The 14,860-nt window shown below is 38.1% G+C and overlaps 1 protein-coding gene across 1 annotated transcript in view; it reads left to right on the top strand.

Moving 5' to 3' along the window:
* Window positions 1–14,860, top strand: part of ush2a (Usher syndrome 2A (autosomal recessive, mild)) — a 191,946-nt gene that overhangs the window by 57,744 nt on the left and 119,342 nt on the right. The window contains 4 exon segments of the mRNA XM_034527265.1: window positions 765–776; window positions 4,963–5,060; window positions 5,452–5,575; window positions 14,261–14,391. Coding sequence (XP_034383156.1) covers window positions 765–776; window positions 4,963–5,060; window positions 5,452–5,575; window positions 14,261–14,391 — 365 coding nt within the window.

Genomic DNA, 14,860 nt, shown 5'->3' with positions numbered 1-14,860 from the left:
ACAGTCTGTTACTTTTTCACTCTTTCACTCAATCCATCCTTCACTGCTATCTCTCCCTGTCAATTTCACTTAAACACAACATAGCACACAAAGCAGACAAACATGAATCACTCTGCAATATAAATATTACAGACATACACACACACACACACCGGAACCTCAACATATTTTCCATCTGTTCACTCATGGTCTCTACTCTTGCTGCTCATTTTATGTCTTTTTGGGTTTTGAATCTGTTTTGTTTATCCCTTTAGGTGAATAGACAATAGGTGTGCTGAGTGGTTGTGAAAAAAAACACCTATTTATCTATAAATAGTTTCTCGGGGATTTGGGCTTTTGAACGTACTCTAAACTGCTACATCTGTTGCCATAGAGAATATTTTAATTTCATACAATTCTCAAAAAAAAAGTCCTCCCTTATGTTTATTGTGATGAATGATACTTCACATTGTAATCGGTGGACTTTTTAAATGTATTTTTAATGACTACATTTGTTGACACATTGAAATGTTTTATTTCAACTGATTCCAGAGACTTCTCTTGACTGTAATACAGTACAGTACAATATGGCTTATTGTACCCAGTTGACTTTTGAATGTAATTTTTAACAGCCACATCTGTTTGCCACCATTTTGTTTCATCCAATGCCAAAGATGTCCCTTTGTTTGAACTATAAGAAATGATAATGGCATATGCCGTTTAGCAGATTTCTTTTTATATGCATAGCATGTGCCACTTCATTGGGTGTTAAGCTTCTGTCGTAGCTCCCACACCTCGTATCACTTTTTCTCTTTCAGTTTTAAAGCATCTGGAGTGTTCACAGAAAATGGATAATAATATTTTTCAGCGCATAATCTTATCTATCAGAAGGCGCAAACCCCTTTAAAAACAGTATTGGTATTGAAACTGTTTTTCAACTGTAACCTATCAACAGTAGGAAGCAGATGAGCGTTAACCATGAGATGAAAGAAAGCTGTTGCTTTTCATTTATTCTTTTTTTTCTTGCCCATTTTTTCTACAGTTATTTTAGTTGTAGACAGCCGTTTTTCAAACCTTACTTCAGTCAGTTTTGTTGTTTTCAAATGATTTAGTTTTTACTTATATTAATATATAGTTCCTTCAGCTTTTTCCTCCCAACATAATGTAGCCTCTGCATGTTGTATTTAGTTTTGAAATAATATTTTACAGAAATTAAATGAACGTTGTGATATATGAACCCTCAGGGAAACTGTTTGTGGAGGAAATTATCCTCACATTAAGTGGTACTCCTTCTAGGAAGTACTTGAGCATGGTACTGATGCACTGATAAATCTACCACACATAAGGCTGTGCCATTAGAGCCAGCTACCATCTGCTGTAAGTGAGCAGACAACATCTGCGAAACCACTGGAGTTACACCAAAGCACATGACTGAACATTAGTGTGCACACTGAGACAGACGTAACGACACCAGGAAAGTGCTCTCCGTCCATGTGTGTGGATGCATTTGCAATTGTTTCAATGTGAGTGTCTTTACACAAAGTTATCGATCAAGACGTAAAGTGAGTGGCTAATCAGGGACTGATGGTGATGTTTTATGTATCCTACATCCATAAAGGCTTGTTCTACAAGACATACACACACAGAGAGACACACACACACACACATGTACACACTCACACTGTAACACCACTCAACAGAACAGGAACTTTATTGATTTACGCATAATTGGCCTGAGGCCCTCCTTGAGGAGAGAAATATGCATGGCAAGGGATCGTGATGTCAATAAGTGGTGTGCCTGTGTGCGTGGTGTAACTGTACGCTAAGAGCCTGTTAAGACATGTCAGTCGCTGTAAAAACAGAAAACACACACACTTGCTCCTGGGAGCTGGCCCATAGATATTAGCTGCTTCATTACCATGTCGGCAGCTAAAATTAACCTTTCTGGTGGACTGTTAACCTCGTGTGTGGGTGTACATGTGTGTGTTTGTGCACATGATGAGGCAAGTGGCTTTCGTCAAACTGAATGTGTCATAGTGTTAATTACATTTCAGTGAATTAACAAGCAGACACAATAATGAATATGCGGCACGCAAAGAATACAGGACAGCACATTATAATCCCATCGATCACCAGTGTTGATAGCTGTCTCATATGACACACACACACACACACACACACACACACACACACACACTCACACACTCTCTGCTCTCCTTTTGGAATCTGTCAACGTTTTGCTGTGTTTTTCCCCCAAGTTTGGGGGATAGAAGACTGGTTGTTGTCCACTACATTTCAGGCACTATTGCTCCAAATGATTACAACCTGTATCCCCAATAATGCTGTATTTTGTGTGTTACTGTTACATAGTAGAGCTGCCAGTTTTAAAAGATGTTGTGCCACATGTAATAACATTTTCACATTTGACCCTGAGTCAGTATGTATTTACACTTTTAGGCTCTTTCGGTAATCACTGTACAATCGTGTTTCAGACATATTAAATAAATGTATTAGGCCACCCCTCAAAATTTTTTATTACTGCTCTAAATTATCATCATGGAGTTCTACCGTGATAGAAAAAAAAGAAGGAATGGTTTGAAAGAAGCAGCAGGTGATGTTACACTGCAATACACAATGTTCACCTGCAGCCTTTGGTGTGAATGAACTCATCAATGTCTGTGTGCGCATGAGAGACAATTGTAGATACAAGAAAATGAGGGAACTTTCATACTTGTCACATAATACTTCTGTTTTCACAAAGGCTTCTTGCGTCAGGGCCCACTCACTTTTCACTGATTCACACACAACTTAAAAGTTTAGTAGGAAGAACAAATACTTAGATTTGTTCTGTACAATGAAAAAATATGATCATTAACTTCAACAACATTGTAGAAATGAGAATTAGAGTCGTCTGGAAAGAACAGCAGGTAAAATGGTAAATGGAACCTGCTCACCACTGAGCTACAGCCGCCCTAATCCTTCTTTGTGTTGTAAAGTGCAGATATTCCCTGTTTCAATGATGTACCATCACAGGTGACATAGCTCTACTAGGATGAGTGAATCAGTTATAATACCTTCAGTGACATTGCCGTCTCACAGTTCCCTGAGGTCAGTCTCGTTTGATCAAACAACAAAACCAGCAGAGCATGGCCCATTTTGCCTCTGGGTTTACACAGGATCCCATGAAAGCTGGCTCGCCCCCTGACGCATGGAGAGTCTTGTGTTGCCTGATGTACAGATAATACAAGGCTGAGTTGTTCACAAGATAAACGTCTGTTACGGAAAATTCAATACCATCACAATGTATCTACTTTAATCTAGAAGCAGACTCTTTTGTGCATTGTAATCTAGCCGCCTACTTTCAAACCATTTGCCGCTAATACACATAACACACTCATTCTGACAAAAAGTCGATATCTTCATATGAATGCAGGAATCTGTAGGCAATCAGACAGATTTTCTGAAGCATTCTGGTTTGTAGTCCATTTGTTTGTTCGTGGTCTTACTAGTATTGACCAATCATGTCAGAGCAGACTTTGGTTACATGCAGGTAAACAGTCTGTGTGGAGACCAAAATAGGCAGAATGCAATGCAATCTTGAAACTGTGGCAAAGATGTTGCTTTTGATTTACTTAATTATTAACTGTTACCTAAGAGTAACTGGCTACTTGTTGAGTCTCAAGTTGCTAATCAGTGTCACGACCGAAATATGGACCTGAACCCAGATGCGTGACTCGAGAGGCAAAGTTTCAAAATCAAAGTTTATTAAACTGGAAAAACAAACGGAAAACAAACATGAACATAGTAGCTAAATAACAAGACCTGGCAAATGGCATGGATTACGCTGGTTCTCTGGCACAAAGGACAAGACGAACTGGCCCCGGACAAAGGGAGACGCAGACAATAATACACAGGGTTAGTAAACCGGTGGAAACAATCAGGAGCGAGGCAGACAATCAGACCAGAGGAGAAACACACAGGGGAAGGAACAAGTTGACTGAAACGAGAGGAATGTTAACTTTCAAAATAAAACAGGAAATCACAAGACAACATGGACACAAGACACACTGATTATATTAACTTAACAGCGTTTCTTGGACATGACAATCAGACGATAAACAACATCCAGCACATGAAAGATGAAGTCTTGGCACATTATCCGGATATCCGCTGGCTACACTTGTAGCTCCTAAATATTGTCTGTTTCCTCCAGAAGCTAAATTATCATCAGACAGATCCTAGATATTTCAGACTTTGGCTAAACCAAAAGAATAATTTGCTTTCTAGCACTACATTCATCAATGAAATACACTGTGTGTACGCATGTGTGTCTGTGTGTGTGGCACAGTCAATGTTCTAAATGTCACCATAGCTCATTTCAATAGACTAGTAAGCTATCGATCGGCAGTAATTATATGGTTTGATATGCCAAGATGAGCCGCGCTAAGACAACCTGTCCACTTCCCTTTTAAGAGCTCTATTAGAACTCACACTAAAGATGGTCTGCATGTTGTGTCACCAAGAGCTAATTTACTCCTACCACAGACCATTTAGACCATTATTGAAACACACACACACACACACACACAGACAGAAACACAACGTGGAATGATACACTTAATGCACGCACATCTTCCCCATCTCGACACCAGTCCATCACTTGCCTCTCTATCCATTCCTATATATCTCCTCTCAACATATCAGCCAGTCACCGGTTGATTTATTTATGATACATGTGGAAGCTACAGCTCAAGTAGTGGTCAGTATGTTTCAAAGGGACATTCAATTTAACATCTAAAGTGAAAGAAGGAAATTAAATTGACCCTCTATTAAGTTGAAATTGGGCATTTTTTTGCAGTCTAGACCTATAGTAGGTATTTGAGCAAACGGGCCACCGACTTTTGTCTTTTGTCTTCGTTTTTATTTGCTTTGAGTTGGCATTCATTCATTTCATTTTCGACCTTTCTTTCCTCAGCTCAACAGGACTGTCTCCACCTCAGTTACATCCAGTAAATGAAACCACCATTCAGATAGACTGGGACCCCCCAGCCCAACTCAATGGACCAGACCCACTATATCAGGTCTGATAGAGGTTTTGCTTAAATACACTATGCCAGTTTGTATTGGGTTTTTCAAGCTCTTTGTGTGTGTGTGTGTGTGTGTGTATTTTTTGCGGTACACATTTGCGGTATAAGGACGTCCGCACAGAGCCTATGCGTACACCCCCTGATGACAACATCTACGTCACACACCGCCTCTCGCAGACGTAGAGAGTTTAACTTTGACTTCAGCTTTGTGTCCTATTTTGACCTGGACTTGGAGAGTTCAGTATTTATTGTGATTCTGAATGTATTTAGTTGAAGGCAACCGTAAAATAAGTGTACGTATTGAGTATTGTAGCTGTAATAGGCACTGTTATAATTGTCATATTATTATTATTATTAATAACAACATTATTTTTCTTTTTTTTAGGTGGAGAGGACCGACATCTCTCTCTCCGACCACCACGGTTCTGTTGTCAGAGGAACCAGGTTCTCAGGAAACGGTTACTACCAGTTTCCCAGTGACACCCTTCCTGTCAACACAGACTTCACAGGTAAGAAAGGCGTGTAGATCTCGGCACATGCAGATGTCTGTGTGTGTCAGAAAATGGACGAGATGTCCATCTGCATACTGCACATGTGTGTATGTGTGCACATACATATATACATGCCTGTATTTGTTTGGTATGTTCTATGTTGTTCGGTGATCGCACTGCAGTCTCTGTCTTCTACCGACATTCCTTTAGAATGACTTCCCCCGTCATCTTTAAAGGACAATTATCTTTCTGTTTACAGCATCATTAGAGGGTTGAGCTGCACAGCCAAACATGTTCTGCTTCATCTGAGAACATCACCCAGTCTGACGCTCATAATTAATGACTGCTGATACTAATCAGTGGGATTTGAGCGGTCAAAAGCTCTTCGATGCCACTTGAGATTACTTCACTATCCTGTACAAACCTTGTATCACCAGCTATTGTCTTTCCTGGGTGGACAACATTTTTAATTTGGGTCATAGATTACGCCTCCTCAAGCCATGTTGAAACTGAATAATAAACGTCAAAAATTAATTTGTATTTGTCGGCAAACCAGTTTTCTAAAACTGCAGACAAAAACCTGACTGGCTCGATCACATTTTTCATCTGTAATCCTTATGGGACCGTGACAACTGTAATTGAGTCAACAAATCTCTGTGTTGCTCACATAATCTTGTTCCACTAAAATACTCAAATATGTTTGCCACTCACCCAGAGTATAATGTTCATTTTACATCTAATATATCAAGAGCATCAAGATTGCCAAATACTGAAGAGAACCACAGGACCTGAGGGTGATTTTTAGTGCCCTAAAAGCAGCAGTTTTCATGCACACACACACACACACACACACACACCTAGATTAAATAGTTCACTGCATCTGAGTGGTTAATGAAAAACACAGTTTTTTGTAAAGGCTTTTTGAAGGTCGCATAGAAATTGAGGAGAGGAAAAGGTTGGAGAGGTAAGCCTAGGATATAAGATATAACAATAATCTATTAACATCAAAATAATAACCTAGAATGATTTTGATTTTGTGACTTGCCTTATAGGCGTTCTTACACACTTTTTTCGTTTCACTGTTTATTGATTTTGTTGGGAAATCAGCCCATTAAACATAGCAAGAAATTCACATAACACACCCTATTTCCTAATATTTTTGTTTTATAACTAAAAAATATCACCATTAGAGCATACAAATCTTTAATTAGATTATATTTTTTGATATCTCAATTATCAATGTAATATTTCTATAGATTCTATAGATATATATTCTTGTGTTCTCTTCTCTCTCATCTCTTCTCTAGTCTCCTTTCTTCACAAAGGATAACTTGTGTGTTCTTATGGATGTGAGTAGACTGAATGTGTATAACTGTATGAATGTGAAAAAGGGTGTGGCTGAACAGAACATGAGTAGTAAGCAAACCTATAATTTACATAGATCACATATCAGATTTCTGTTATAATGATATCCCACCTGAGAACTCCGTCCTGTACAATGTTACTCCCTCTCGAGCTGAATAGTCAGATTATTATATTAAATGCTGAGAAGTCCCAACAGCTGTCTCACCTCTTATTCTCTATTTAAGCTCATGCTTTCTGGTTCTTGTTCATTGCTCTCTCTGAACGCTGTGTTTTTATCCAAAATCAACAAATGATGATTTTTGATCTTATCCATGCTCCTTCAGCACAAAGGTAAATAGAGGTCTCTGAATACTGCTAGCAAATAGATGATGAGTTTTTGCTATTGAGCAGTCATCTCCTCCACTTTCTCCTTCATAAAGGGTAATGGATCAGACAATCACTTTCAGGACCAGGATCTATTCTGGACCATGAATGTGTCGGCAGTCCTCAAACCATCGCCCTTTTACAACCATCAATACTAATAGCATCATCTACAGACAATTATTCCCATCGAAGCACATGGAACAGCGAACAAATCAAAGCCAAATTGGATTATGAATGTAATGCAGTGTAATGCCCCCTCGAGAGTCAATTGATCACAGAGGAGAGACTCGTCAATCGTTGGTGTCTTATGGAAACCTAGTAACATCCCGACAATGACAAATGGAACATATTTATACGATTAGAATCTTTGTATAGTGTTTTTTGTTCAGTTCCATAATGCAAGATCTCAGGATATTTCATTCAGCAAACATCACAACAAATTGGGGTCTTTTGAGTCTTGAGAAAAGTATTAATGCTTCAGAATATCCTGGTGGGCTTTTTGTAGGAAACATAATGAATCATAATTTATCTCCATCAACATTATGCAGCATTATAGGAATATTAGTAGTTATTTGTTTTCATAAATTGTTCATTCAGGTTATTACGACAGGCTTTCTCATTTCTGAAACATGTGAATTAGGGCACATCTTTGATCAGAGACAATATTCTGTTTGTTAAATCTTAATTCAAATCAAGACATTACCATGTAAAATCACATGATATTTGCCATTCACTTAATTTAATGGCCACTTTACTAAGATTATTTTGGCAAATAGGTGCAATTATTGTGATCGAGGTGGATGTTTCCATTATGATAAGTCTGTTCACTTGTGATTAACGATGCTTCTTAATGCTGAATGAATTTCGGGTACTTGAGGTCAATATTTACCACACTGAATCTTACTTTAGATAAAACAGGATTATAACCATATGCAATCACCCTGTGATATGAATACCCTGTAAGTGCTTGTTTCCATAAATGCATGGTAGTCCATTCATCTTATCTGTAATGCTTCTTTATCTGAAGCGCTACAATATGACTTACTGCTCTCCTTGTTCATCTTTGAATTAAGGATACTGGTTCTAAACAGATTATGAAATTATCTATCCTCGTTTGTAACTCTTCAGTATTTGAGCTTGAAATGGCTGGATTGGAAAAGAGGATGAGGGCCTGCTCATATTTTCCCTAACCCAGATGTATTTCTACAACCCACAGTAAATTAAGAGAGATGAAACATTTAAAACAGAAAAAATTAATGCAGGAACAAATAGACTTGGATAATTTCCAGACATGTCTAATACAGTACATTCTGCAGCACCACTGCAACTGAGCAGAAAAGAGGGAAATGTTAAATGATACAAATTATTTTTCCTTAATTAATATGATTGATTGCCAGGCATTGACGTTGCGAGGAGGGGGGGGGGGGAGAAATGTGTGAAGGGAAAGTTTGCACAGACATCATTAGTTTTTCCCATTTAAAGATTAATCAGAAGAGGCTGGGCTCTTTAATTCTGTCATTTGTATATTTAATGGGCTGCTGCAGAATCTATGGGTGTAATTAGCTAGCTGCCGCGCTCTCATTAATACGCCAGGCTCTGATTAATGCCAGCACAGAGCTAACATGACTGGAGTTATTCAGGTTATGTTGTGTAGATGATTGCACACAACCTCCACTGTTTACTGAGACAGAGAGAGGAGAAACAATACAATAACACTTGAAACAATACCCGCCGAATAAATAAGACTGAAAACTCCAACTTTTTAATGCTACATATTGTTAAATAAAACATAATTCCTCTTTGTTCACTTTGGCACATAGAGAGCAACTCCATTTAAAACGGTCCTTTAATTGATAAAAGACTCAATATGAACACTTAACCTAGAGTTGATGGTGTGCATATAATTGGTTTTATGTAGTTGTAGGTCATACAATGTTTCTTTACAGTACATTAAACAGCATGGAAACAACTCAGGTTATATTTATTGACAAAGATCTCTGAAACATTTATTTTTCATATTCTTCACGGGCAGAAAAGGAGTCGATATTCTTCATTGCATCCACACAGCCTTGTTCAGTTAGTTATTGCATGCCAGTTTAAAAGTTGTTTCTCAACAATAATTCACAACATGTAAAATGTTTATTGTGGATTATAGATGTTTCTGCAAAGTTGGTGATATTGGTTGGCCAGGTCGTTGGTCGTTCAGTCAATCTCAACACTTAGTGCAGAATGTCTTCATATCTAATGTAAAAAATACGACTGCAAAATAAATATCAGAATGTTATACAAAGAGCAGTATGCACACATGTATTAACTCCAGAGGATGGTCCTATAATCTATTACGGGGTACTCAAACCTTTTTCATATTATACGTCCTTTGAAAAAAAAAAAATTCTGCCAAGTCCCCCCAAACCAGCGCAACACGTTTTTGGTAGGAAAAGATAAAACGTGTCAGGTAATGATTGTGTTGAAAAAAGAAGTATTAAATATGAAATGTGTACCCTTATAGTGGTTCCCATTTGAGCAACACTGATCTATTAAATTGTTGAGCACATTCATCCTCCCTACTTTTATTAGTACCATTCTTTTTTTATTAGCACCATCCATACAGCTCAAAGAAAAGCAGCATTGTCCGAGTGTTTGTCTTTTAATAAAAATCTCTAGTAAGTTTGTTTTCTCTTAATTCTGGAAACTATTTACTTTCAAAAGAGAATTACGTTGTTTTTTTTAAGATGTTTATTATCTAGTACCATTCAATTTAAGTAAAATTAACCAATTAGGTTGTCTTTAATTTGTTTACAATCAAGTGTTTATCACTGCATTGACACGTGTAGTACATGTGAGGTGTGAAGGCCTGTTGCAGAAAGAAGTTTGTGTAAAATGAGCATTGTATTTTGCATGTGTGAGGCTGTGGTGTGAACTCTCAGGTGAACAAGTGCCATGCTGGACCTTTGTCTGTGGGATCGCACTGTGCAAGTGTTTGTGTGTGACAGGGTGTGTGCTTGCATGTACTCTGTATGTGTAACAGAGACACCTGTCAGGATGTGTGCTCAGGTTTGTCTGTTGATGGCTCCAAGTGGTTGTCAGTGTGAAGTAGCACAAGTCCTGTGGGGAAATCTTAAGAAAGTAATGCTGAGCACAGTGCGGTGTCACTTGATGCTGTACATTTGGACCAAACATCGTGGCCGAGCATGTGTTGGCAGTCTGTCCCTCCCTATTGCACCGAGTCACACAAACATGCAGAACATAATAAGCCACGCCAACAGTTGTCTATTGTCACCTTATCTAGGTACTGGGTCCATCTTAAGACAATGAAAAAAAATCACAATGCATAGCAAAAAAGGTTCAGGATATTGCACAACATTCTTTTATGATATGACAATATAACAGAATGCATCATCATTTACCATTTAAGGATATTTGCACACAGCTGTTTTGTATTGTATGAATATGAACTCCTGTGCTAATGAGGCAGGAAATAATAGCAGTGCTGCTTCTCCACTGTCAAATCCTGTGGATGTGAGAAAATGTGTACGTTGATTCAAATGTTCTGGCCCAACTTGGAGGGGCATGGGAAGTCGTAACAGTTCAGATTGATCCAAAACCCTCTTATGCCACTGATAAGAATTATTCCTAAAGGGCTACAGTTACCTGAGGGCGAGCCCACCCTCAGTCTTCCACTGGATAAGGGATGTGTTGTCTAACTTGAAGCTTGAAAAAAATCTGATATAAAGTGTTTCTGAAAATAATTCTGTGATAATGTGACGATCTTTTATTGTTTTGAACAAACCCTTCACACAGGTAGAGGAATAAATAATGAAATGATCATGTTTTGACCCTTGACACACACCTGTTTTTGTACGTTTTGGGCTTGTAGGTGCTGCTCCTGCTTAACCTATCATTATTAAGTGCCTGATATTAACTATGGTCATTCATTGTGTCCACTTTGACATCCGTACCATGTTGTACAGTCCTCTAAAAGCAGAGGCAGAGAGAATTCCTCCCATGTTCACGTCACTGTAGAAGGCACAGTTTGATAAGATGAATAACTGTTTGCACCATAGTTACAGCGGAAAAATGGGAATATGTGATACATGGCAAGGAGCAAAGTTGGGAGTGAAAGAGGTAAAAGGAAAATTGAAGATGCAAGGAGAGAAAACATTCAGATGAGGCAATAGGTGGAGAAGGGAGAATGAAAAGGTCAAGAGAAAGAGGAAGAAGGTTAAAAGCGTAGGCAAGGAAAAAAAAGGAATGTATGAGCGATCAGGAGAGTGTGACACAGGGAGAAGGTTAAAGGGGGATAATGTAATGTCAGTTATCTGTCATGACTTCACTCATCTCTGTGGTGACAAGGTCATGAATGTAAATGGCAGATGCCTGCTTGATGTACAGAATGCAAGTTCAATATAAAGAACATCTTTGTCTTGTTTTTGCTGTATACTACCGCCATAGTTATTTTACATTTATTGCCACGTAGACTTGATACATTGGGCACATTTTGTAATTAATGCATATGTTACACTGCCGAAAGGAACGATTATAAGAAGACACCTCTACATTCCTTCTAGATCCAAGGGTCTTTGTTACACTGAAATGCAATGGTGTATTCCTGGTATTCTGTCACATGTAAAGTATCTGTCAAAATTGTCCAAAACTTACATTTAAATATTTGTTAAAAAAAACTGCCGTGAGGACTAATCAAATATCTATGTCCATAACACTGCATCTGGCCAGGAGTGACACAGCACACTGCTTTAAGTTTAACTTTTGTCTTTCTCCCTGTTTCTACTTATTCCTGTTGCTCGCTTTGAAAGCATCGATATGGACGAGGATCAGATGATTCATTAAGTTAAAATGATTAAATATCTGTACAGTACCTCTTAATTTTACTACACAAACCTAAATAAGGCGGCAGCTGACTGGAGTGAGATGTCCAAGAGATTGCCTGAAAGTTTCCTCCTTGCTTTTTCTATTTTTGTAATTTCCAGGAAATATCACAATACAGACATTTGTTTTCTGTTTTAAAAGTGTTTTTAATTCTGCAGAATTAGCTGTTTGCAGATCCTGTTTGCAAAAATATGTTTTTTATGATCTCTAAGCAGATTTATGGATGTTCATTTGCAAAGGATATTACAGATAGCTATATCTACATGATATCAATATGTGTTTAATGTACTTGTGTTAAGATTTGACTAACTGGGCGAGGAATTATGATTTTTGACTAATTTACTTTGCGCAGTGTCTTTGTCTCATATTTTTCCCTCTGTTCCAATGGGGAGGCTTCAGTTTCTCTCTTTTAAGTTTATTACAGACCATATCCTATAATTTCCCAATGGTTAAAATGTTGTCTTAAAAGATGAATGAAGTACAGAAGAGCACAGTCATTTTCTTCACTTCGCCCTGTAACGTTAATCCTGTCCGACTAGAGCTTTAGACCCTGACATATGATGTGCATATATTGATATTGGCATCCACACTATAATTTAGGATCAGTCGTCATCTCCATCAACACTTCTTACCAAGGACAAAAGATATGGACCTCTGATCCACATAACTGTTGCTAGGACTGTTGCCAGTACTAAGCCTGCTTGTCGACCTACAGGCTGTATATTGTAAGTAAAGCCTGATTGGAAATAAGCATTAAAATAAACACAAACCGTTTTCAAATTGTAAACATATTTTGGACTATTTAAATAAGATTCACATGAAGTGACTTGGCATCTGCAAGTCACTACGTTTTGCTATACATCAACAGCGAGCATAACCATTGATACAGATAAGAAATAGACAATGCGAAAAAGGTATTTCTTTTAAATAAAGTGAAAACTGGGAGCTTTGAAATGGATCATCTGTATTCATCTTGAGTTTGCCTTGTAACTGTTTGACTTCTCTCCATGTTAAGTGAATTCACACACTAATTATTTTGCAAACACTGGCTTTTGATGAACGCTGGACTGCTTCCATTCAACTCTTCACATCTTCCCACACTTCTCCTTCCCTTCAGAGACAGACAGAGCTGAGGAAACACACACGTAAATCGCATGCTCGGTGTCGCTATGTGGATCTAGTAGTGGATTAAGATCCAATCTCTGATCCATAGTAACATGACAGGACAGCACGCTGGATGAATTCTGTGTGTGTGTGTGTGTGTGTGTGTGTGTGTGTGTGTGTGTGTGTGTGTGTGTGTGTGTGTGTGTGTGTGTGTGTGTGTGTGTGTGTGTGTGTGTGTGTGTGTGTGTGTGTGTGTGTGTGTGTGTGTGTGTGTGTGTGTGTGTGTGTGTGTGTGTGTGTGTGTGTGTTAGAGGGAAACCCACAAGTTTCCCACATTGCTGAAGCTTTGATTCACTTTGTGTGCATTAACAAACGTTGCAGGACAGCTGTGGTGGAATGACACAGTAGATGAAACAATTATTATAGTTTTTTTTCTCGGATCCCAAATCTATTGTCATTCCAGTTGGTGGTTGGGTTTTTATATACGATTTACTGTATTTAGGAATAGCATAATGGGCGCTAAATGACCTATGTGGAGCTGGGTTATGTTTAACTTTTCATATACAGTATAGCTTGTTTAAACATTTGAAGAGCGAAAAAAAGCCTTATATGAACAGCCTGACTGGGGGTAATCTTACGGGTATGACTGAGGGCTCTGCCTCTGTACTGTAGTATCTTTGGGCATTTACCATCCCCATCTTATGGATTTGAACGCATTTCGAAATTCTGGAGGGAGATGGAAGTAAGGTTTTACAATATATTTTCTCAAATACGGAAAGTTACAAGAAATTTAAAGACATATCTATGATATCTAAATGATCAGATTTAACTCTTATTGAGAGTTAGGCCCTGATTACAGCTCCCACAACTGTGTTTACAATGTTCAAGTGCTGAAGTATTGTTTAGCCTGTGTTAAATTAACTCCTGAGGGCAAATTAATAAAAATGTATTATTTTGCTCTCTCTCTCTCTTACTTTGTATCAGGTGTTGAGTTGAGTTTCAGTACTCGGTCCCCAGATAGCCTGCTGCTCTGTGCCTTCTCTCCAGGGAATCAGGAAGAGTTCCTGGCCATTCAGCTCAAAAATGGACGCCCCTACTTTTTATTTGATCCACAGGTATGTTACTAAGTGTTAGTTTGAGCGCAAAGTACGGATATTTCAAGACCAATATGCATGATACTATTAATCAATCATTAATAGACAGCAGCAATCAACAACCTGGAATCAGATGTTATTTCAAAAGCAGAGGGTCTGGAACACAGTTAAAATTTATTTTATGCTTATGTCTCTTTAAGACAAGTATTATTATTTTAATTTATATAGATCTCTATATCTTTTGTTGAGGAACTTGCTGAGTTTTCCTGTTCCACCTATTCAGACGTATCTCCATCCAGCTTGACTACCATTAAACAAACACACCTGTAACACACTGGGACATTGTAAAATACATTTTTACTATCCTTAGTGGTAATTTAACCCATTTTGTTTTACTATTTCATCTTTTTCATCCACAGTCCCTCATTTTTTTTTTTTCTCTTACTTTATTATTTTAATCCTCTCACTTTAATTCCTGTGTCTTCTTCTT

The sequence above is a fragment of the Cyclopterus lumpus genome, chromosome 3 (genome assembly GCF_009769545.1).
Source record: "Cyclopterus lumpus isolate fCycLum1 chromosome 3, fCycLum1.pri, whole genome shotgun sequence".
Taxonomy (NCBI): Eukaryota; Metazoa; Chordata; class Actinopteri; order Perciformes; family Cyclopteridae; genus Cyclopterus; species Cyclopterus lumpus.
Note: the sequence above shows the minus strand (reverse complement) of the source record. Positions and strands in the feature narration are given on the sequence as shown.